Here is a 25,274-nt window from a genome sequence, read left to right on the forward strand (position 1 = left end):
GAGAAAGCAACTGGTTGTGATTGCAATAAATAAAAATGTCCTGCTGCTTCTGCTCGGAATTTGAGAACAATTTGCTTTCGTGTCTGGCTTGTGCGTACAAGGGAATACTGACATTATTTGACAAATTGTTGCTTGACATTTTACATTTCTAGAATTGCTTTAGCGCATGAGGATACCATAGCCTTTCAAAAGCGTCTCCTATCAGTGTGTCGTTATAACCAAACAACCATGCAGAAAAGATAACATGAAATATTAAGGGTGGTACCAGAATGACATCCTTCTCTTAGCTTTACAAATGTCATGGCTTGTCACTTCAGGAAAAATTATCGTGAAATTACCATCCTGCAAACAGTCCTAAATTACAGTAGTAGTGGCAGATTTGTATTCTGATTAAAATGAACTTGCAAATATTCTTAGTCCCCACTTGCAGGCAGTAGATTTGGCAGCAGACCTCTGTAAATCACAATGCAATAGGAGGTGCTGTTGTGCCACTTGGTTGTTTCCTGGACTATGTAGTTGTGAAGAGAACAGCATATAAGTAGTCTCAGATGATTTACAGATGATATTTTAGTAAAGTTAATGAGCTTTTATGAAAAAGCTACCACTTTGGGACTATTTACCCATGACAAAAGTGCTATTTGTTTATTAATTTACTTATAGCGTGGTTATTATCCCAGGTCTCAGTCGAGGGATTGTACCCTGTTATTCTTGATAAATGCTCACTGGGAGACAGTCTGTGTGCCAGAGGACTTAGAGTGGGAATAAAGGAGATACGGTCCTCATAGATGTGTAATATGAAATGAGTTTTCAACATTGCACACAGAATCTGTTACAGAGCTGGGAGGCAAACGTGAGGCTCAGGCCACTGCATTCATCTTGAAACGCTATTTTTTTTCTTCTCTGATGGATACTGTCAGAGTGTTTGGTACCCAGTGCTTCAGTTAGAATTGATTTATCCTTTCCAAAAATTTCCCCTTGAGGGCAACTGCTCCTCTAATTCTTCTGCAAAAGGACAAGTATGATTTTGAGATATTTTTGTCCATGCTGTCAAAAATAAGCATGCAGGTACAAAAAGCGGTTGTGTGTCCTGCTGTGTGCTGTGCAGAGGAGCACAGTGCAGAATTCATCGGCCATCCAGGGCTGTGCCGTGCCGGAGCGTCTCTGTGCCCCTCCTAGTGACCCACGCTATTTGTGTTCATCTCGCAGACCAAGTGCCACTTGCCTTTTAGGTTAGAAACCTTCCCAAACGAGAGACCGTGCTCTCTGCAGGCTCTTCTGTAATTCCCACGGAACAGGACCCATTCCAGCTCTGTTCCAGGTGGAAAGAGGAGCTAGTCCAAAGTGCATATGCAGGAGACAGAAAGGATTATGAGAAGTGGGATCCTGTGTTATGGAAGGAGCAGCTGTTTGGCCATCGTGCTGCTCATACATATTTCTACAAGTGTTTTCGAACTGTGGCTAAACATTATTTTGAAAAGGGAGTTAATTGCATATGTGTTTTAAACTCAGCTGCCCATTTTTAGGTGGATTCATATACACAAGCTTTCGCTGACCCAAAGTAGGGCATACACACCTATGAGGCTTTCATTCATCTCTTCTTTCATCTAAGTCATCCTAATAAAAGATGCTGTTTTTCCCTACAATGACTCCCATGGCAACAACACCCATACCTAACTAGACTGACACACGTTGGGTGGCATCCTCGCAGGTAGAAGCTGCTGCCAGCTCCATACCTCCTGGTTTGCGTTGCGTAGTTGGGAAGAGAGGAGCAGGCGTGCAGAGGGCTTGGAACTCAGCAGCACACCGTGCCCGTGGGCACAAACACCGTGGCCTTTGCTTACGCGTTCCCTGGACACCTGAAACCCACCGCTGCCTTTTGCCAGGAACAGAGCCCTTCATTCATGAGAAACGTCCCCAGCTAAAAAAGCAGCCTCATACCCACAGAAGTACTTTGTGCATCCAGAAGGAAATAAACTCTACGCATAGCCCAGGCACAGGCAAATCCCACAGAGGTTTTGGGTCAGCTTCTGTTAATTGCATATGGGGAGAATTTCATCTTTGCTCCTTTTTTTTTTTGTCGTTTTTCTGGATTTTTATCCCCCCCGCTGGGTGGGCCCGCACACTGCAGTGCTGTGTTGTGCACAGATATTCCTGCTAGCTGGAAAGCCAGCACAGGTCCCCAAAGAGATACAGCTGTTAGAAAGGTTGTACCCAAGCTCAAGGACGGGGTAATTAGCAGGAACGTCGTCACTCTAAAATGGCTTCTCTATTTTTGGGACTAGAGTTGCAGTCCCACAGTTGTGGCTGTGGCCAGCATCGTAGAGACCTGTCAGGCGCTTGGGAACTTGGGCACTGTGCTGTGTCGCATGGCGTGATGGAGATTTAAGTACTGTAGACGGGTGCTTAAATTTGGGAAGAAGACTTTGGGGTGCTGTGTTTCCTTAATGGTGATCATTCATTGCCTTAAATAAATTCATTGCCAGTCATCTTTCAGTTGTCCGGGGAAGGAAGAGGGATGTGTGGCAAATAAAAGCAGTAAAGAAAATCCTCAATTATATGTGTGATAATAAAATGTATGCACACATGTTGAAATTTGTTTGTGAAATTCAGGGTGTCTTCAAGAGCAAGGGACAGCGTGGAGCCCAGAGAGGTGGCACACACGCATCTGCGTGTCAGCGCAGGCAGGCGCTGGGGAAGGTGAGGTCTGGCTAATCCACCAGCCGAATAAACGGGAGTTGACTGTGTTGAAACAAGTTCAGAGATCCTGATGGCCCGAGCTGAACTGAATTAATGGTGATTTTTCTTTTTTTCTTCCTTTTTCTCTCCTCCTTAGGTGGAAGAAAGCTACTCTGCTGGCAGTCCTTCAAAAGGCCTTTTCTCAAAAGGGCTCCAGAACCGACCTTCCAGCCCCGTTTCTGCCCCTGTGAGATCCAAACATAGCCCCGGCTCACCCAAAACAGTGTTCCCCTTCCCCTACCAGGAGTCTCCCCCACGCTCCCCACGCCGAATGAGCTTCAGTGGGATCTTCAGGTCCTCCTCCAAAGAGTCCTCCCCCAATTCTAACCCGTCTACCTCTCCTGGGGGCATCAAGTTTTTCTCCAGATCAAGAAAAAGTAAGAAATTGCTCATGTTATTTCAGGAAGATACACGGTACCTCTGGGCTTGGCCCATTCTTTACCTGCGGTAGTGAAGTAAGTGCAGATGAGGCATGTGCTAATTGTTCGTTATCGCTTTCACTGACCATGTGTTTTGGTTTTCTGACATGCTGGCCATTAGGGTATGATCTCTGCAGGGCCAAGGACACCTACGCAGGGCTGAGGAGGGAAATCACGCTTCAAAGCTTTGCTTAGAAATCCTGCGTCCACATTAGCGGGAGTTTTCTGTGCGGTTTCACCGAGGCTGGTGAGCTGTTCAGCGCCGGGGCTGGAGAACAGCTGGAGATGTTCATGGGGTTTGTGGTGGAGGTGGGCACAGAAAGGACATCATCTCGGGAGCTAAGGGTGGCTCGCTTCTGTAGACTCCATAGAGAATTTCAGCTGTTTTTTAAATTGATATTTCTTTGCCCTATTGTAGGGGGGGAAAGAGACCCTTACTGGATAGAAGTAAATGATATGTGTTTCCAATCAAACGACCATTAATGGAGTGTTTGAGCTCTTCTGCCAGAGTGTGAAAGGCATCATAGGCCTCCACGGTTCAGAGCACTTGCCTGCTTTATATTGGGCACAAATTTTACCCCTTCAGCAGCCCGTGGACTAACACACCATACGACTCAAAAATGAGCAGGATTGAGAAAAGGCTTCAATTTAGCTCCCAATCCTGGTCTACAAACCCAACCTGGTCTACCCAAGGGATTAGTGGCCGTAGGAAGGGGATGGAGATACAGGTGAAAAACAGGAATGATATCTTGCCACCGGGGGTGCTGGATTGTCAGACCACAGCAAGTTTTCCTTCTGTGAACAGAAGAAATAACTCAATGTGGCAACGTAGGTACAGATTAGCGATGAGTATACCTACGTTTGGCTATGTGTTTCCTGCAGTGTATTGATAGCTTTCAGTGACTTTTAAACAGGACAGAGGGACCTTCTTGTTTTTCTTCATCAGAATTTCCCTTAAAAACATTGGTTTTAATCAGAACAAGTAATTTCATAGCAACTTTTGTGCACAAGAACACAGCTGTACAAGCCCATATAGGATTTTTCTTTATGTTTATCAGAAGGTGTGCTGCAGCTTAATTAAAATGGCATCTTTTCCAGTCCTTGCCTCTCTCTAAAACACCTTCAGGAGAATGAAAGTAGAAGAGCCAGTGTTTCTGAAGGACTCCAAGTAGACGCTAAGGAGACTCCAAGCCTCATTTCCATTCAAGGACATTTGTTCTTCTCTGCTTAAAGTTCAAGTATACTTTTTATGCTCCCCTCTTTGTCAAGCCTTACAATAATTAAAGTCCATTTAAGCTCTTTTTGCTAGTGCACATAGGTTTAAATATTGCGTAGGCAACGTGCCGCTGATTGAGTACACAGAGAAGGGCTCGCTGCTGCATGAATAACAGCAATATACACTGCATAGCAAAGCCATCTTGTGACTGTTTAATTAAGTTATCCAAGCAAACAGCACTGCTTAAGTCCTAGCTAGGTACAACAGAATATTAAATAAAGGAATCTTCCAGTAGTCAGCAAAATCCTTTTGATAAGGTCACATCACTGTCGCAGGAACAGGCTTGGAACAGGGCCATGCTATTTTTGAGCTGACAGAAGATACCCATGACCCTGCTGCTCCAGAGAGGGTTGCAGGAATTGCGCTGGGCTTGCGTGTTCGCGGTCTTTTGTTCTTAAGGCAGGAGGGACAGCCTCTTGGAAAGGGCATGATGATTAAAATTGGTGTTTAAATTGGTAACTCTTCCCATTCTGCAGCTTTTTGCAAAACAGAGGATTTCTTACCATGTACTTCCACATCGTTTAGCTCTCTTACAGAGAGACTTAATGCAGATACATACCCTTTGGTACCACGTTGAAGTAGATTTTATTCAGAAAGTGCCAAACAGGGGTCAGTAATGAATTACACTCTTAGGCTTTACTATATTTAATTAAATTTTATTCAATTTTATTTAACAAAACCTTTTCAGGACTTCAGGAAATGTACGAGTTAGCATTTCTGTCGTAGTATGTAGTTTTTCACAACCAAAACTTTTGCATTCTGCTACTTTGCAAATAAAGAATAACCCGATGTATTACAAAACACTAAGTTAATTGGTTACGTCCCACTCAAAACAAAGTCTGTGGCTTGAACAGCGTTTCCTGAGCGACAAAACTTCTCAGAGACTCCTCAGACCAGGTATCTCAGACCTTTGCGTAGAGGCTGCGCTGAAGAGCTCTGAGAAGAGCTAAACCAGCACGTGGCTCCACATTTCTGAAGGTGCATAAATGCTTCACTGCTCAAAATTGTCACAGCCTACGTGATTAAAATCCCATTTTCTCAAGCGGCTTGGGATAACTGTGTTAAAAGTGAATGGGACTTAGGTGGCTTTAGCAGTTCTGAAACTGTGAGTGCATTGAAATCAGATGGACTTGCCGTGCTTGCCTGCCTTTACAGCCCTGCTGGTGCTGGGCTAATAGTATTAAAATGAAAATGAACTGTATGCTGGGCTGCACTAGGAGGCTCATCACCAGCAGGTCAAGGGAAGTCATCCTCCCCCTCTGCTCAGCACCGGTGAGACACATCTGCAGTCCTGGGTCCAGTTCTGGACTCCCCAGTACAAGAGAGGCAGGGACGTACTGGTCCAGCGAAGGGCCACTACGTTGATCAGGGGCTGAGGCACTTGGTGTAGGGGGAAGAAGAAGGAGGAGACCTTTTTGCTGTCTTCAGTTACCTAGTGGGGTTATGGAGAAGGCAGTGCCGGGCATCTCAGGGATGCCCAGCAAAAGCGCAGGATGCAGCGAGGGAAACTCTGGGCAGGTGTAAGAAAAACGTTCTTGATGGGGGTGATATGGCTTCGGAGCAGGGCTCCAGAGGGGCTGTGAAATTGCTGCCCTTGCAGATTTTAGTAAGTCGACTGGACAAGGCTCTGAGCACCCCAATTGAAAGTTGAAGCCCTGCTTTGAGCAGGAGTTGGACCAGAGACCTCCAGAGGTCCCTCCCAGCCGCGTCTGTTCTGAGAAACTGCACTGGAGCCTTCCCTTCGGGTTTATAGCAAATCGGCACTTTATCCAGGCAATCTGCAGTTAAAAAGAAAGCGTCAGGTAAAAGTTCACAGGGTTTGATGGTTTTTTTCTTGTCCCTCACTTTACCTGAGATGAGTCCGTGCTACACGCCTTTCCCTGTCATCGTGGAGCAGTGTGTGTGGGAAGTATATGCTGTCTTTGTTTTAAATAACATACCCCGTCTTCCCTCCGCTTCCTCCTCCCACGCATTGTTCAAAACACAGACTAACCTGTTACGCCGCATATTCCATGTTTTTCTTGGAAGCAACTTCTTCCTAGCTTGTTTTCATTTTAAAGGTTATGTGTGGTATTCGCAGCGCTTTCTTTCCCATGTAGTTGCTCTTTTCCCAGCTAACTTATTTCACCTTTTAAATATATGCAGTTTAGGAAGGGCATTAATGGTTAGGGTAGGACGATATTAAAACAGAAAGTGATTTGCAGACATGAGGCTTAAAACATTTTCCACTTAAGGCTGGGAGTGTAAAGCTTTTGCTCATCTTTAATGTTGTGTCACTTGTTTTGGCAATAGCCAAAAGCTCATCTTTGTGTCTTTTCCCTTTGGTTACCCCAGTTCAGCATGTGGTCATAACCACACAGCTCTGATCTGACAAAAGATTTGCCTTGAAAGGAAAAATACCTTCCTACAACGTATACTTGGCTGCCAGCCACTTCAGGTATTTTGTCAGTACAGCTTCGAAACAGTAGACTGCTGGTTGGGGCTTCACGTCCAGCATCCTACCTTTGAAAAGGCAGCAGATCAACATCGGGCCGCTCCTGGCAGAGGCTCTACGGGGGCATTTTTGGGGTGAGCTGTGTGCTTGGCCACCGGCGCAGCCCCTTTGGTTCGGGGAGTTCACCGCAGAAAAGTCCAAGACAGCTCTTTGCGTGTACAAGTGCTTTGAAATTTAATTCTCAGCTTTTTGATTTCTTTTTTGTTTGAGAATTTCTTTACAATGGCACTGTTAGACCGATAATTGAAAACTGAATATGGATTTGGGATGAATTAAGGTTAGTTTGGAGGTGGTGCAGATGACTTCCTAATGCTGCTCCCCCACACTATGAAGCTTGGTAGGTGCAGTCCCACCCAGCGCTGCCCACCTTACACCTCCCAAAGCCAGGCGCCTTCTGCAAGTGGAGACTTGGCTCTGTGAGATATGGAGCTCAGTACCTGGGTTTACCCATCAGCATGGGCACGTGAGCAGCCGCGGAACATTGAGCAATTACATTTTAGTTATTTGTAGACTATTGGATACGAAAAAGTGAGTAAATTGGAGTGACCAGTAGCTAGCAGGAGGCTTCTACAGAGCTGACACTGATTCTCTAGATGTTTTTCAGGGATAACAGGAACAAAGGATGAGTGAAAAGGTGCAAGTTGAAGTTTGAGGTGCTGTGAAAGGTGACTTCAAAATTGGCGTTGTGGAACTGCTTCCCAGTTTGTCCTAGGTTTGCTCAAAACTGTATGAACTGCTCTCACGAGGAGCAACTTGGGACCTGGTGCTCTAAGATGTTTTTGAGTCTTGGCTGCGATGGGAGTGCGTTTCTCTTGTGTACAAGTTTACGTGAGCAGATGTAATGCTAAGAGAACGAAGTAGTGGCACAAATTTACTCTCAGTAAAGCAAACTGTGGTGATCCAAAGTAAACACAGGAGGAGGACCTGCACTGGGGGAAAACACAATTCAGATTACGCTTTTCCATGGCCTTGCATGGAGCTCTCCCTCCAGAGACAATACATATACAAATAAATGAGGAGAGCTTTATTTTACTGAGTGGAAATTAGGGAGCTACCCCTGCAGATAAGCTAAAATCAAGTACCCTGAATATTTTATTAAAAGTACATGGTTGTATGAAATTTAAGTCCTTAAAGTGTAGCTTTTTGCACGGGGCCGAATGCCCTGTTTGAAGGACAGCAGGGCACTTTCCAGTCCTGCTTCCCCTTCCAAAAACATCAGTTCAAGTAACAGCAGTACTCATGACACACTGATGATGCTGCCAGTTTTAACAGCAAAGGAAATCAATTAAAAGGTTTCCATTGACCTAAAGCTTTGGGTTGCGGTGGATGGGATCAAAAGATTAATTTAGCTGAGAATTAATGGTTGTTTACAGAACTTTGAATCGAAAATTAGGCAGCTTTCAAACACCTTGAAGCTGATGGTCAGATTTGAATCAAGCTGGTGGTCAGATTTGAATCACAGGGAATTTGCACCGTATTTGAGGAAGGAAATGTTTTTCGATTTAAAGTTTTCTGCCTTCCCTTAGTAATTTCTCTCCTGCTGAAATTCAATACTATTAACTGTGGTGCCTAAAATAATCCATAAGGAGGGCTCCTGGTGCTCCAATAATAAAGGACCAGATAATCTTTTTTTCAGAAGACTGCAAGATGCAATACAGAAAGGTTGTAATCTATTTTATTCCTTCTAATAATTTATTTTCTTGGAGAATGTCTTGTGGTTAGACTATGCCCTTTATAAGAAAAGCTTATGACTGTACTAGTTTTTACCCATAGATGGAGCAAGTAGCTCTCATTTCCAATACCTCAGGGAAGAAATGGGGAAAATCCTGCAGCGTTTCATGTTGCCACATTCAGCTCTGCTCCCTTGAAGGCCTCCTGACCGTCGCTGATCTGTGCTAAAGGTTTTCTTCAAGCTTTAAACTGAAATTCGTTTCTCCCAAAGATTTTCCTCCATATTCGTGACATTTAGGTAACAACTTGCAGTGAAGTGGGGTTTAGTCCGAGACAGGCTGTTGTGGAGGGCTGGCAGCCGGGCGCAGGCATTTCATGTACCGTTGGCTCAAGCTATTTCCCGCCGTTACTCTCCAGGAATACCTTCCCGCGACACTCGGTGCCGTGTGATGGGATGTCCTCCCTTGTGCCAGCTGCTGGAGTCCATATTTGGATTTTTCTTTGCTAAATCAATAAATTCGTCCTGTGGGCTTGGACCCTCCCAGCCTTTGGACCACAACTGTAGAGAACCATCACTTATAACCTGCACCGGGATGCTGGATAGCTGAGGCCACTTTCATCTTCAGTTTTTCATCTGCATTCACAGTTCCCCTGCCTTCTGAACGGGCTGGAGAGTGGGATGCTGGAGGGAAAGGCGTGGGGCAGCTTTGCTTTCTGTCTGTGACTACCCTCGCCGTGCAGGACGAGGGGAGCAGGTTGTGGAAGGACGGGGCTGCTCGGTCCAGGTTCACCATGGGAGGGTGGCGTAGGCTCTTCCACCATTGTCCCATAAAACCTAGGAAAGGAACAGAGCCATTTATCTTGCTTTATTTTCCAGTACTGCTGTGCAAAAACATCTAATCATGATTTTTCAAGCTTGCTTTGCCCACAGAGGTAGACAAGGGGACCCACACTGTTCATTTTGGTCTCATCTACACCAGAAAAATGACTTTTTGCAGACATGTGTCAGCACGGCTGCAGCCGCGCTGGTGCCACACACAGCTTTGCATGGCCAAAGACCAGCTGCGTTCAGCACCATTTCTCCTGCCAGTTACTGACATCTGCCGTCAGCAGGAGATGATTTTTCTGGTTAAAATGTGCCCATGGTGATTGGTCTTAGTTTATTTGGAGATATCTTTCAGTGTCCTTCCCATTTCAACCCATCTTCTATCTCTTTCCTGGGATTTAGACTATGGAAGTACTATAAATGATCAGACTTTTAAATAATAACCAAGTTGTTATTTCTTGTGATGTATAGGCAAGACCTTAGTGCATGCAGGGGAAATAGAAACTACAGTTTGAACATCTCCAAAGGTTGATGAACCCTGGTGGCCTTTCACTGCTGGTCCCCTTCGTGTCCTTTAGTAAGAGAGGTCTGCAGAGCAGTCCTTGTGTGTAGGTGACTTTGTTCCCCCACAGGCAGTAATGTAAGCAACAGTAAAGCTAAAAAGAGTTTTGAAGTCTCAAGCTGTCTAATCACAGGAAACCATTTGGAAATAAGTTGTGGGGGATTTTTTTGTGGTTGTAGGTTGGTTTTTTTTGAACTATCTGTAGTTCAAAAATCCAGGAATACATGCAGGAGCAGATTTTCAAACATATTTAGGTGTCTATTTTACATTTAATTTAGATCAATCATTTCAGAATTTGGTCCCTAAGCAAGTATTTGATTATAAGTGCTGGAGAAATCCTGTTTATTTTAGTAGGTTTTTTCACACATTTAATGTTAAGTACATTGCTTTATCTGAATCTTAGTGAATGCTTGTCATGATCCCATTGAAAATGCGTTCTGCATCCGAGCTCTTTTGATATGTGGTTAGAGTCTGAAGTATTATTAATCACTTAAGGCATCAGATCCAAGCTTTACAGATATTGTGGGTTCTCAGCTTCTTAGATAAAGTCCATGGAAAATGCCTCAATGGGCTGAATAAATGTGATAAAGATTGAATCAATCAGATTTCTGTTCTGGAAATATATGGAATGAAGGAACCTGATCACAAGACAGAAAAAATGCATGGTTTGGGGAATATGGTATGTGTAGTAGAGCAAGTAAAGCACAGTTAAATCCCAGGCTCGGTCCAGCAGCCTGTAGCTCTTATGTAGCCCTTGTTGAGTCAGTGTGAGTTCTGACTGAGCTTGGACGAAATGAAAACATTGATTATAAAAAGACAATAAAACTATAATAATGATGGTAATTGCTATGCATTGTGAGAGTCAGTAGGGCGAGATGTTGATCACTCTCGTGTCTCAATTTATGGGCTTTGTGGAAACGAGCCTTTGCTTTATGCAACCTTTGGGGCTGTGAAAGCATCTTGAAGGAGAGCCCCGGTGATAACCGGTGATTAGACTGAGAGAGTTTTAAAGACTTCACACGGACTCTGCTACTTGCCTGCGTGGATGACTGGATTTGTTCCCTGGTTTCACTTGTGTCTTTTGTTTTCCCGTTGACCGTAAAGCCAACTGAAGATAACTGAGACCTCTTTTGGGCTGCAAGGCTGTGAACCGTGGGTGGATGGGGAGGGACTCAGGGGCCAGCAAGGCTCCTTGGTGCGTTGAGCAGAGCACTGGGCACCTCCGAGCAAGGCAGGAGGGCTCTGCAGCCACTTCTGCTGAGAGACCTCCTGTGCACCTAATTACCACCACATCTGGTAGTGACTGAATAATCTGGGCAGACGAGATAGGACTTTTCTTTGTGTAATGCCTTCAGAGGCCCTCCTAGTCTCCCGTCCTAGCCCAGTAGCATGAGGAGGGCCTTTCGCATTTGATATTGGCTAGGAACCATCAGTGATTTGATAATGTGCCCTTGGCAGAGGTGATGGAGGCAACGTTAATACAGAAAGAAGCACGACTTCAGCAGGCTGAGAGCTCTGGACACACAGTTCAACTTCTGTTACAGTAAACGTCATTTTTATTTTTTCTATGGACTTCCAGGGAAGATGATTCTTTCCTATTTCTAGTAGTCCATTTGTATGGGAAGCAGGCATGGGCAGACACTGCAGTCTCACAGCTGAGCTGGTATAAACCATCACACGAGCTTCCAGCATCTGCTTCAGCGCAACGTCACTTCCAGCAGGCGCTGGCAGAGCCGTGAACTGGGCAAGGAGAGCCCGTAGCATCCATTTTGATTTGGTCAGGGGTTGGGGCACCTTACAGCAACTTGCGTAGTGATCATCCAACTGTGGAGTCGTCGTTGGCCCATTTGATGTATACAGCAAATATAAATGCAGGTCGGTTGTTACTGAGACAAAGGGATATGGAAAAGCACAGAAGGTCTCTTCCAGTATACAGCTTTGCTTTTAAAGCTTCGCTTTATACTAGAAGCTTATGTTTCTTTGGCCAAAGCAAAGGGGAACAAAGATGCCACTTTTTTAAATACATTGCTTTAGGATTTTCTAGCCTAGTGTCTTAATTGATTTGGATTTTACTGTGCTTAAAATAATCAACACGTCAGCTGGAGGAGGCTAGAAGTCATGTTCTTAGTTTAAAATAAAAAGAGGATAGGCTAGGTCGTCTACTCATGTCAGAAAATGTGTCTTGGGCCTCATTTTTGGACACTGACCTATGAATGGTTCTCAACCATCAGAACCTTTAAAGAAATATGTGTTTTAATATTGTATCCTTAATGGAATAATACGTGTATCAGGAGCCAGTAACTGTTATTGCAGGTGCTTTGATAATCCAGCAAAACTTCTGGCAAGCTTCCCTGGCACAGTGTGGGACATAATGAAGGATGACACCTTGCAGAGGACCCAATTCAGGTTCATAAAAGCATTTTACTAGTCACAGGCACACACATGCATATTAGTTGGAAGTCTGTGCTCCCCAAAGTTTGCACCGGTTTCAGATTTGCATGATGGGGGTTGTAAAATGCTCAGAAGCCCTGTCTGTGCTTTGCCAGCTGGCGTATGAAATGGTTTGGGCTGCTAAGTGGGCGTGTATGGATGCTCTGCAAATTAAAGTGCAAAGGATGGGGCAGCGAGATGAGGATTCACAGTGGGTACAGTGTGAAGCTGTCGTAAGTAAAAATGTGGTAGTGAATGTAATTTTGAGAGTAATGTCCGGAATAGCAACCTTTCTGAAGGGAAGATTTTAGTCTGTAGTCACGTGTACACTACGAGCAATAGTCTGTAACTGATATTCTCCCCAGGTTGTTTCTCTTTGGTCCACTTTCTGGATGTTAGAATTGTTATCCAGCTGAACAGCTAAACCAGTGCATCTACAGAGCATTGCTGGAAAGGTCCAGATGTCAGGAACTAACTGATTTATGACAATCCTAAAACCACTGAGCCTGCAGTGAGCTTACAAAGGTCCCTGTGCCTGGGATCTCTAGGATGGATCAATAGACTAACTGCCCTCCCGTCCCTCCAGGGCTGCCTGGTTCTAGTGTGGGGCACTAAGTGTTCAATGAAATCTAAATAGAATCTTTCTTATTTTAGTTTTAAAACAAAAAATGGGTTGTGGATTGTTTTGGATTTGGGATTTAAAAAAAAAAAAAAAAAATTTCTCCATGGGTTTTCTGCTATGTTCATTTCTGTCAGAGTTCACCCAGATTTTGAAGACTCCTCTCCATCTTTAAAAAATTGTTATCTTAAATATTGATCTGTGTGTACTTGATATGAGAAGCAAATACTCAGCGTCTTTGATGATCAACCATCAAAACACCTCAATTTCTTAGCTAAATTATTTTGAAGCTTGCCTCAGGGTTCCTCTAAGCCCATTTTATTGGTAGGCAACTGTGGTGGTTTGCAGTGGGGTTTCTTTGTAGTTTGCTGCTTGCAGCATCTCCTGCTGCTTACGGCTCTCAGAGCCCGACATGTGAGTGCAGCTCTGAAAGCCCTGCGTAGGTGTGTGACACAGGACTGCGGTGACAAGTGCGCGTGGGCGGCTATGCCAGACAGTGCCGCGCTGTGCCAGCCCAAACTGCATCTCCCTGGGAGCTCCTATACGACTGTGAAACGTAGGTGCCCTCCTGTGGGCATCCTGCTGCTCCTCCTTGCTGTATGGAGAGGCTGGGATTGCCTTGCCTGCCTGGAGATGCATTGCTTTAGGTTTTGAGCAGGATGCTAAGGACCATTTATTATGCTTTCTTTTTTTTTTTTTTAGCTTCTAAACCCATTCAAACAGCAGGGACTAAAAGCATCCCTCCCTCAGCAGTTGTTCAGGAAACCAGCTTCTCCTCTCCTCATCCCAGGAGGGTTTGCCATTGCCCTCAGATCAGGATATGGCCCTCAATATCAAGGTAGACATTTAATTGCGTTGACAAATGCACAGACCCTAACGCAGTTCATTTGTGCTGCGTGCGAAGGTAAGCCATGAATCATATATTCAACAAACATCATTATTTGGGAATCCTGAGCGTTTTGTTTCAGGGTCACTGTGAATGTATCTGCTTCATCACCTGCCTGAGCTGGGCAGAAGGTTTGCTGTCAGATGTGTTTGCTTAACCTCAGTATGAGGTTTCCATAGCTCTTCATGTTCACGGTCTTTTCACGGAGCTGTCTAATGGTGAGTGAACTGTGCTTGGCAACCTGTAACTCCAACAGGATGATGCTGTTTGCTGTTATGCGGTTGCTTCAGTTCTTCTTGCACGCTGACGTGCCCCCTGTAGTGCCGAGCAGACAGAGGCCAAAACTGGCTTTAATCCATGCAAAATAAAAAATCCACATCTAAACACTACGAAGGTCAAGACTTTCTGGAGAGGAGGTGAAAGACTTGCACATGAACTAATGCTTAATACTGAAATGAGAGTGGCTACACATGGCAAATAGTGCCCGTGTTATTTATTCTGTGTTTAGCATCTATATTAAATGCCTACCTCCTTTGTGTTTCATAGAATCATAGAATGGTTTGGGTTGGAAGGGACCTTTAAAGGTCATCTAGTCCAACCCCCCTGCAATGAGTAGGGACATCTTCTACTAGATCAGGTTGCTCAAAGCCCTGTCCAACCTGACCTTGAATGTTTCCAGGGATGGGGCATCTACCACCTCTCTGGGCAACCTGTAAAAAAAGTAAAGTTTGCTAGAGAAGGGTTAAGCTTGGCCATGTTAGGTGCACCTGGAAGGATTTCTGAAAGACGAGAAGCACGAATGGCAGCTGAAACACGTAGTCAGGCAGTAAAAATGGGGTTTTGGCATAGGAGTCCTCAGCAGCAGCACTTGATTGCAATGCAGCACTTGATGGCAATGCAGCACTGGCCTAAACTTGTTCGGGAGAGCGTACCTCAAAAATGAATCAATGTGAATATTTAGATGAGCGGTTAGCTGAATTTTTTCATCTTTTAGAAGAAAGTATTGCTCCTTCCAGCAAAGCTAATTAAAATGTGGCTTCCGCCCATGCGAAGATCACATTCTGGTGTATTAATGTGTATTTAAACACATCTGATTTACTAAATCTGGCTTTCTCAGAGTGACAGAGAGGAAGATTTCACCATTGGGTTCTGCACACAGTGGAACAATTTCTAGACTTGAGTACCTGAAGTTAATAGAATAAATCCTTGTGAAGACACATAAGCCAGTTGACTTGGGAAAAAAAAAAGGACCTTCTTAACTAAAAAAAAAAAAGGAAAAAAGGGAAGAATAAGGAAATATTTTGGCTACTTTCAGCAATATTTGCTAGTCACCCCTATGAAGGTGCTGAGCAATAAGGAATAGTTTCCTGCGTGGGCATCTAAGTGTTGGGTTTTGTCCTTCAAAGCCAGAGGAAAGCCCTTACTTCCGATGCAATCAAAGGCACTCTCATTGACAAAAGCCTAATTATGACCCTTCCCTCCCTAAAAACGTAAATAGTAAGTAATGAGGATTATCCCTGATCTGACATCTTGTATGTTCACTGGCATTCACAGAAAGCTTTCAAGCAAATGTTGGGGATTAGCACAAGCCAGTTTGTACAGCTGTCTAGATTTTGTTGAATCAGAAGCCCAGTCTGCAGAAAAATATGTGGATTATCAGCAAATTTTTACTAGTGGTAAGGGAAGGCAGGCAGGGATAGATGTTCTGAATTTAGAAAAATGGTCAAATCCATGGCCACGGGGTAACTGATACGGACTCCATTGCAGTAGTTAGGAACATTTTTCTTTTTCCGTGGTTGTCTTTGTTGTAGAAACAAAGACCAAGCAAGAAACTGAGATTTAGCATTTTTCTTAACTAAATTAATGCATTTAATTAATAGCCATTGCTTTGGTATTTGTGATGGGCCATAATTCCTTCAATTTTGCTTAACAGAAGTGGATTTATGCGCTCGTGTAAGGATCATCAGAGTATGAAAATGCAAAAAAAAATTACTATGTCTTATTTCTGCGTGTTATGTGGAGCATCTCCATGTCACATAGTAGCACATATCCATGCAGCCAGATAAACCCCGAAAGACAAGATCCCTGGATTTGGGGTGGTGGTGGGGGCGTGGATCTTCTGTGGAAGTGAGATGTCATCAGGGTGGTTTCTGTCCTGGGCCCCATGGTGATGTTTCGCTTTTTCCTTTAACCACAGAGTTTAGGGGTGATGAAGGGAGGTGAAATCTCAGATTTTTTTTTTAGAGAGTAAGCCTTGGTGAGGACTCAAGGATGGTGGCTCCTCTGGGATTGTCCCCAACCTCGGAGGATGGTGCTGGAGCAGCATGTGGCCATCACAGAAGGTGAAATACAGAGCAAGGCACCTTGTTGCATGTGGCTGTGGCAGGGGCTGGGCGAGATCTGGGTGGCTGCAGCCACCTCAGTGACCCAGAAGAGTTTGTGCGGCACCAGGGGGCCACAAATTAGGGGAGGGGGGAGTGAAAACCCTTGGGAAACTGGCCTTGGGTCAGCTCTTTCTCCAACTGCAGTTTCTTGGCATGGGTTTTGTTAAGGCATGTCACTGCAATTAAATCGCATTAAAGTCAAACAAGCTGGTGATGAGCGCTGGTCAGAAGTCACACTGGTGTTAAACTGACCCACCATTTCGGGGTGAGTTTTGAGGCAGAGTGGCTGGAGCTTGGTTTGGAGTAGCCAGAAGCCACCATGGCAACCCCAGGAAGCCTCCATAGTCTCTCCATTTGGAAAGCCGGGATATGGAGAGTGTGAACGTTGTCGGTGGAGGATTTTACAAAGCAGACAGCTGCGCTGCAGAATGGGAAACTTAAATCTGCTGCATGCAGCTGCTTTCCTGGGGAGCCCAGCTATAAACCGAGGGAGCGGGAATGCTGGTGGAGCACGGACCAGCACCAGCTGTGCCACACCTTTAGCCATAGTTTGGCTCTAGTTTAGCCAAGAGAGCCAAGAGAGGATCCAGCTGCCCTGGGCTGGGGGTCTCGGGCGTGCTTAGAAAAATGAGTTGGAGAGCGTAATCCTCAGGATTCACAACATCATTTTCACTCTTTTATTGCATTTTGTATTTAAGAACAGGTGTGCAGTTGGGAAGAGGTGAGTTTTTCTCATGCACTTGTGTGTGTTCAATGTGAGCATCCTGGCACTGCCTCCACACACCAGCTTTTGCATCTTCAAACCATCAAAGTGCTCTTACGGTTCCTAGCCACAAGAGGCTTGGGGAAGGCAACAGCAAAAGGCATTGCCACAAAATGAGCCTGTTGAGTTATCTATACCTTTCTTTCTACTGTGTTTTGCTTTGTCCATTCCAGTTTTAAAGTTGAAAAGAAAAGACGTGGTATTTTTAAAGGCTTGTTTCTGCTTCAAACTTCCCGTCTGTTTTTTGACGGCATCAATAGGTTTTCCATGTAAATTTTTTACCAGTGGTTAAATTGCAGGATTGAGAGTGCTACGACAGAAAGGTGTTGTCTTCTCCCCGCAGAGCTGTCGAAGCTGGCACAGTGTCCGAAATCTCATGTCTGCTACTGCTGCGATGAGAGGGGAAACAGAATTAGGCTGCGTAGATGAACCTCACGTATTCACTGCTTTGTGGTTGGCATCAGTTGGAAGGAGTTGCGAGATTGTGGTACATGTTCTTGTTGTGTTCAAGCTTTATTTACTCTCTTGAAGTGATGCTGTCGTGATGTTTAGTGTTACGATACGTGGATTTTTTTTGGAGGAGCAATTGCAAGGAGCAGGAGAGTATGGCCTTTGCTTCAGCATGGCTAAAGCGAGTCATTCCCCGGTGCAGAAGGGCTCTGTGGGAATGGGGCACTGATGTTTGGGATGGGATGTTGAAAGAGTTGGCTGCTTGTGTATTCAGAGCCTGTGACATTATTAAGTAAATAAAACAAGTAGCACTAAAGAAAGTATCCGAACAGCACGTCATATCCTTTGGAAAATAACCCTGCAGGGTGCTGAACTCTGCTGCTGTGGAGCACTGGGATAACTCTGCATCCTTCCTCACTTAGGAATCATGTCAGGGACCAGACTGGAAAAATGATCTGTAGTGGATTTTTTAATTCTCTATCATCCAGCTGCCATGAAGAGGAGTTTTGTGCTGTATTTTGTATATTCACTTTGGTCCTGTTTCTGTTTCTGCCTGAAGCTCTCTCTCAAGTCCTTCCAAATTCTTTACCATAAAAGATAATAAAACACCACAGCACTTCAGTAACTGGCATCCAGAAATGTTTCTTCAAACACTAAGGCACAAGTCAGATTGGGAGCAGGACAGCAGTAAGTTGAAAGACTGGGGAAAATTCGCTTCCCTTCAGAGTAGCTGGATTTTTGCCATCAGTGAAAACCTGGAATCCACCCACTGTAATGAAAAATTAGCAGATACTTACTAATGCTCTTTTTTCCCAAGACTCCATGGATTCCCACCAGCAATGATTTACTGTAAGCACTGCATGAAAAGCAATGTTAAATCTTGCTGCCTTCTCCTTTGGATGTCACAGAGAGACAGCTGAGCAAACCTCGGCAGTGGCAAGTGCAAAGCATAAAATACTGTCATTGGGCCATGGTAAAGAAGGAGCCAAGTCTTAATCACATAAACAGATTCTCATATACTTTCCCCATGCTATTTTATAAAGTGCTTATATAACTGAAAAGACTAACCTTGGAAAAAGAAGGCTAGAAAAATATTTTTACGGCTTCTTATTTATGGCTTTACTACAGTCGAGGAATTAGTTTGTATTTTACAAAGCCAAAAAGTGGGGGAGGAGAGAGGAGGAGGGATCTGAATAAGGAGAGATATTTGCATGGCTCTCAGAATATTAAAGAAAAACTAAAATCCCGAGGAGTTACCTCTGTCAAATGCAGACACGCAGGCAAATCCTAGACTGGAGCGGGACTCAGTATCCAGGCAACGTCAACACTTTTTGCTAAGCTGCTGCCAGCGCCGCTGACAGCTTTTGCCACTTTATGGTCACATTAAAAAAAGAAAATGCCTGATATCACTGAAGATCTTAGAAATTAATTTCTCATCCGTCCAGCAGATGCAAGGCTTAGCAACACACAGCACATGCACATCTTGCAAAAATTCAGAGGGAAGAAGCCTTTGATGAGTTCATGGCTGGGAAGGTTGTGTGGTTCCTTGTTTCTCTCTAAACCTGGCACTTCGTTTCCCCAAAAGTTTCTTATCCTCTCCCTTGGACACAGATACTTACTGCGCATTAGGGAATGGATCACATCTGATGAAGCCATTTATAAGCAACTTCTGCTGCTGCAGTGTAGGTTGCAGGATTAGAGGAACCCTTTGCTGTGCTAAGAAAGCCTCCACCTCTTCTTTACCAGTTCTTTTTGCACGGTGCAAAAGCCGAGTGGCTAAATGAGGTTAGAAACTTCATTAATATGCTTATAATGTTAATATATGAAGGGAAAAAGCCCTTGCATTTGCAGTCTTACAGGGGTAAGGTGGGACAGATGGGTGCAGAATAAGCATAGCCCGATGGGCTCAGCACCGCGAAGCTGTAGGGACCGTGCTGCAGGGCAGGTAAAGAAAGGACACCAGTTTGCTGTGTCCTCTTACTGAAATGCAAGTATTTTTACACTGGAAGTGTTAATACAGTGACGCTGAACTTTTTCTTGGAGCTAAGAAGTTAAAACTGTGTTGAGGAGCCAGCCTTGTTCTTCACCGTGGACCAAGGCAGGGAGCACTGAGCACTCCCCAGGCCCGACTGCACGTTTTAGGCTCTCGGAGCAAAAGCAACACCTTGGGAAGCGCCTTGTGACGGCGGCCGAGAAAATGTTGGTAAGACACACAGAGCTTCCCAATCATTAAAGTCAAGTAACGCAAAAACCCAGTAAAACTTGTTGCTGAACATGAAGATGTTTAGCTCACTGCTCGCTAACTAGCTAAGCACATTAGGAGGAGATGCAGGGGGAGCTGCATAGCTGCGGAAAGCCCTTCGGACTCCACTGATGCCCCACGCCTTCCCTCCCACGCAGGATTTGTGCGGGCTGTGATGTGGCAGGTTTGTGCGGGCAAGGAGGGCAAAGGCTGGGGCAGGAGCATCCCCCTCTGCTCCCGGCTCCCCCAGACCTTCATGCGTGACCCTGAGCAGATCTTCTCCAGGTTTTGGTGAAGTTTCATTAATTGCTGTAGTTCAAGAGTGAATTTTGTAGCAGGTGACTGAAGGGGGGGTGGAATTTGAAGGGACTGATTTAGGCTGGTGATGCTGAGGGCTGTGACTGAAAATAAATACCAGCAGGACCGTCTTTGTCAATGCTGTGCTTGACGCAGGAGCTCGTGTTACATCTTTTAACATGTTGTGCAGGGAAAAAAACACTTGGAAATAAATATAAAGACTTCTTGAGAAGCTCAGTTTTGCTGGCAATGAGCCTGATTTTTGCTACTGAGGCTGGTGGGAGTTTGGTCTCTCGGGCTGGGGGTTGATGTTCACCCTGCACTTGCATTGCCCCACTCCGAGCAGCTCCTGCAAACACGGGGATTTTGCTGTTTGCCTTTGAACACATAGGCTTGTAATGGATGTAGGCAGCAAATAAACAGGAATGAAAGCCAGAAACCTGTGGTCACCGTAAATATCTACTTCAACTGCTGTAGGTCTTTGTTTACTTTAAGAGTTTTAATTATCTTTCTGGTTAATAGTAGAAAAGGGATTGGTCTAAGCATGAGACTCTTGCAGTGCAGTAACACACAGCATCTGAAGATGGCTTTTCATGTGAAGCTCTCGCAGAGATGGTGTGAGTTATTCCTGGTCGTGCAGCAGCCCAGTAGCAGAGCTGAGAATAAACCCAAAGTCTCTAAACTCCTTCCTCAGCCCCATTTCAGTGCTCCTTCCTCCCCTCCTCTGCCCTGTTGGTATTTTGTTAGGACTGGAAGCAACCTACCTGGTTTACAGGAATATGTAGCTTGGAGCGATAATTTCTGTTCGTGTCTATTAGCACAGAGGTTTTAATATTTTTTGCTGCAGTGACACACTTGCAAATAAGATGACTGTCAGACTTGCCAGGCCTTATTGCTAGCTGCCAAGGTGATGATGGAGTATTTTTTTTCCATAAATATGTATTCTATAATAACAAAATAACAACAATAATAACAAAAGCATTCAGTCTGTAACACTGATAGGTTTTTGCAGGCTGTTTTAGGCAACCTTCACTCTGAGAGCCAGAATTGCACCAGGCTGCATTAGGAAAAGCTCCTAGGACTGTCTTAGAAACGTGCCCCTGAAAACACAGACACCCGAGCGAAGGGCTAAGGATGCAGGATGCTTTTGGGGCAGACCAAGAAATTCAAGAGTTGGGCTTTGTGCTGCTGCATATATCCAGAGCTCTGTAACCATAACACTGAGTTTCTGCTTTGACTCTTGATGGGGAATTTAAACTGATTAATGATGTTAGAGCTACTTGGTAGAGTGCTTTCTACTTTTAAGCACTGAAGCCACTGCAAGATGATGACCTTTGATAAGATTTGGGAATCTGGTGGCACTGTGCAGCAAGTTCTGGGCATCCGTAATACTAGGTTAGATCATTTTCAAATGACTTTACAAGGTACCAATAGGAGTGTGATTGGCCCAATGCATTGCTAAGCTAAGTCACCACTAGAAGAGATGTCACGGTTCCAGAAGTCTCTCCTCAATTTGAGGCTTGATGTGTTTTGAGGAGGTGAACAGGGAAAGATGCTGGCTGCAAACTAAGTGTCGGCCTGAGAACTGCGTCGAGCTGGGGTGTGCCTGAGCACTGGTACCTGCCCTCTGGTTCACAAGGGCATCCTAAAACCTAAATAACCAAGGAAGTGTTGCACAAGGAGTTACCGCGATGTTGCCTCTGCCCCGCTCTGTCTCTGGCTTTCAGGCAGTGCCCCCAAGGACACAGCTGACAGCCTTTTCAGTCTCTTCCTTTATCATTAGCTGTTGTGAAAAGGTTTCAGACTATTTTTTCTCCCCGGGTATTGTGTGTGCAGACTGGCAGGGTTGGCTTTTCCAGGAATATTCTCTTACTGCCTTGTAGCTCCCCGGTTTCCAGCCCTTCTGTCATCTAGGCATAAAGACTCAAAAAGCTTTCTCTAGTCCGTGTTTGCGTTGGTCCCAGCCAGCCCACTGAGATTTTTCACACAATCCTAAATATAACAACTCTGAACTTTACAGTGCTTGGTGTTTTCACTTGCAGAGTGAATGAACAGGGAACTTTTTACCACCCAAGCCATCCCACACGGTCCTTTGATTCACTGCCATCATAGGCTTGTGGCTCCTGCCGTCGCAGCAGCTTCCCAGCTGGATACCGTGGATGTGTCAGATGCTTCTTTCCAAGTTACCTGTCTGCCAGTTACACGAATTGGTAGAATCATCAAGAAATGGAATATATTGGGGCTTAAATGGTTTCTGGCTCATTGTAGACATTAAAACAATGCCAGTTTTCCCTTACATGTCCACTGTCTCGGTCTTTGTCCCATCTGTACCCTGGCAGATTGCTAAGGTACCTCTGTTACCATCTCAGTAAGCTGCAGGGTCTGTCTTTCTCACTGTTCTTTCGTCTCTCTTAAAAAGTCAGTAAAGTTTCTTTTGCAAACAAAATTGCTGTGTTTGATCTGGGTGCAAAAAATCTCAAAAGAAAAAAACAAGCAAAAAACGAACCTGCAAAGAGAAACCAGAAAGATGTTGAATGATTTCTCTTCCAGACCTCATGTCTGTGATAACGAATGTTTCCTCCTCTATACTCCCATCTGCTCTGGCAGATCTTCTGTAATCTGGGTGACTAATTCTAGTAATCTCTTTGGAGCTGGGGCATGTGAGACAGCCACCTCATGCACACAGTGGTTTAACGCAGCGTGAACAATATGTCCTGTTCTTGCAAAGGAAGGAGCAGAGCCGACGAGTCCAACAGACCTCCGTCTTGGTCTGTTCCTCGCCGGCCTAGTGCCAGCCTGCTGCACGGGGACTTGTGGAAAGTCACTTTTTCTCTGTGCAAAGAAATTACAAACCATGGTGCTTACCTCCCTTCTGAAGATGAAAAGGTGCTATGTGAGATCTAGCTGGTGGTAGCTCCTGAGATATTTATCTTGAGAAGTTAACAGAGCTGGTTTGCCAGTTGCTCAATTATTATGACATTAAAGTATGCAGTGTGCTTGGGTTTATTCCTTTGCTTACAACTAACGATGCTTCAGAATCATTAATTCATAGGAAAAGTGAGAGTAGAAAATGAAGATAGATCTTGGGTTTTTTTTGTGCAGGTTTCTTTTTTTTTTTTAAAATCCCTTGTATTGTTTCTTAACCACCAGATGAAGGTCTACTGTATTTGTTAGGGGTGACTTGAGCAAATAGACTGAGGGAGCTGGCTGCAATGCAAAGAGGCTGTGCAGGGGGTTGGGTTTCAGTGCAGTCCCTGTCTGCGCGCGGTGGATTCCTCCCTTTCTATTATAATCCTCTTGCTGGAGCAATCCCACTTGTAATGACAGTGCAGTGTTGGGTGATCCTGCAGGAATTTCCCCTCTTGGCATTATGCCTGTGTTTAGTTCATCAGATTGAGATCCAGTCCTGTGCGATGTCCTTGATTATTCACGTAAACATGCTGTTGGTGGCTATATAATAAGTAGTCAAAGCCCTTCCTGTGGATACCCCAGCTAGTCATCGGGATTTTGTGAGCTGTGAGTCTGAGTTCAATGAACAATTCAGCTCACCACTGGTCTAATGCTACAAGACCCTGCTTTCACTGTCAACAAAACAGTGTTTGCAATAGTGCATGGAAAATGTCCGTTCTGCGTAAACACCTGCGTTAGATACCCCTATAGGTAACCTGAACATAGGCCTCAGGCTCTCCTGCACCGTCACAGCAGCTAAGAGCGGGAGAAGCACACGTATGCAAACTCCTTCATGCTTGAGCTTTGGCAGACCTGAGGGTAGGGGTTCACAGGGAATGGTTCATTCCTCTGGAAGTTGCTGCTCTCTTGCAGCTGAACCAAATGAGGTCCCTCTTTCATCACTGAAGAACTTCGTCAGTGAAATTGCTGGAGCCAGGAATGAGAAAGGCTTCTCAAGCACTAGCTAAGCATTTAGCTTTACAAGGCGTGGTTCAGTTTCTCTTCAGTCAGCATTTCTGCATTGTCGCACATGTCTAATAGGATGCTGCTGGCCACTGTCTCTACTTTTCTGTACTTTTCTGTATATATATATATATATATATGTAATATATATAGCACGTGTGTCTTTATTATATCCACTATGGCATAGGAATGGGTCATTTGTGGGATGACTGTCAACCCCGAAACTGCACTGTCGGCATTTTTTATTGTTAGGGTACACTTAAAATTATTTTCAACCAAAAATAGCTGGTAATAGCAATACCGAGTCAGGAGAAGAGTCTCTTTGTTGTCTGATTTTGTGCATAAGCAAATTTCTTGGCTTTAGCTGTCAGATGTATCTGCCCACTGTGGTGAACAGAGGGATACAGAACTTGAAATGACTTTGAAATCTCATCGTCCCATCTAGATTTTAGGATGAGGGCATTGCTTCCAATGTGCATGTTGGTCACTAAAGTTGTATTTTATGATAACCATGCCAGTGTGAATGTTAAAACTGCAGTAAATGAGTGTGAAGCTGTTTTACTGCTAATGCTCTTACTAGCTTCTGAATTGCAAATGTGGTGGCTGTGGCTGTGCAACGAAGGGATGCTGGCTGGGTTTGTGTAGGGTTGACATCCCAGGACAGCTGAGGATTGGTGCAAACTGTTGCTAATTCAGTGAGTTTTTGCCATCTCTCCAAACAAATCTCCTAAGGCACAGTAGGTGGAGGACTGTATTTCTGTGGAGTCGTGGTGCCCTGATTCTTAATTTCTTGTATTTTGGGGTGTTCACTATGAGACAGTGATATGAATATCACTCTTCAGGTACTGGCCATCCCTAATGTGTCACTTTCTTGGAGTAATTTCTGCCTTTATTCATTCGCCATCATTCAGTTTGCAACCCATTCAGTGCTAGTTGAAAGAGTTTTTCTTTAATTTAAACTGAAAGGGATATTTTGTTCAGCCCTACAATGCCCATTTTAACTTTAACATCATTTAATCTGTTCCAATCCTGCATGAGAAGTGAGGAAGCAGGAAAGAAAGAAGAACAAGAAGAGGATGAAAAAGAGATCTGTGATGTTCCAGTGAATCCTGTCTCCTTCTCAAGGTTTTGTGGATGGATATGGTTGAAAGACTTGGTAGAAGCAAGAAGAAAGAGAAGCAAGAAGAGATGAGAAAAGCACACGTGAAAAAATGCTTCTAAGGAACTTTATTGCCTCTGCTATTTTTTGTAAAAGTTACTGCTGAGATGTTTTCCTTTAGCTGAGAACTTATTAAATTTTAGGAGTG

At 44.5% G+C, this 25,274-nt stretch overlaps 1 protein-coding gene across 1 annotated transcript in view; it reads left to right on the forward strand.

Moving 5' to 3' along the window:
• The window catches only part of PRKAG2 (protein kinase AMP-activated non-catalytic subunit gamma 2), a 228,657-nt gene that overhangs the window by 79,349 nt on the left and 124,034 nt on the right, over positions 1–25,274 (forward strand). The window contains exon 3 of the mRNA XM_082316956.1: positions 2,834–3,113. Within this exon, the coding sequence (XP_082173082.1) occupies positions 2,834–3,113 (280 nt within the window). The remainder of the gene's footprint in view (positions 1–2,833; positions 3,114–25,274) is intronic.

This window comes from Platalea leucorodia (genome assembly GCF_965183815.1).
Source record: "Platalea leucorodia genome assembly, chromosome: 1".
NCBI classification, from domain to species: domain Eukaryota; kingdom Metazoa; phylum Chordata; class Aves; order Pelecaniformes; family Threskiornithidae; genus Platalea; species Platalea leucorodia.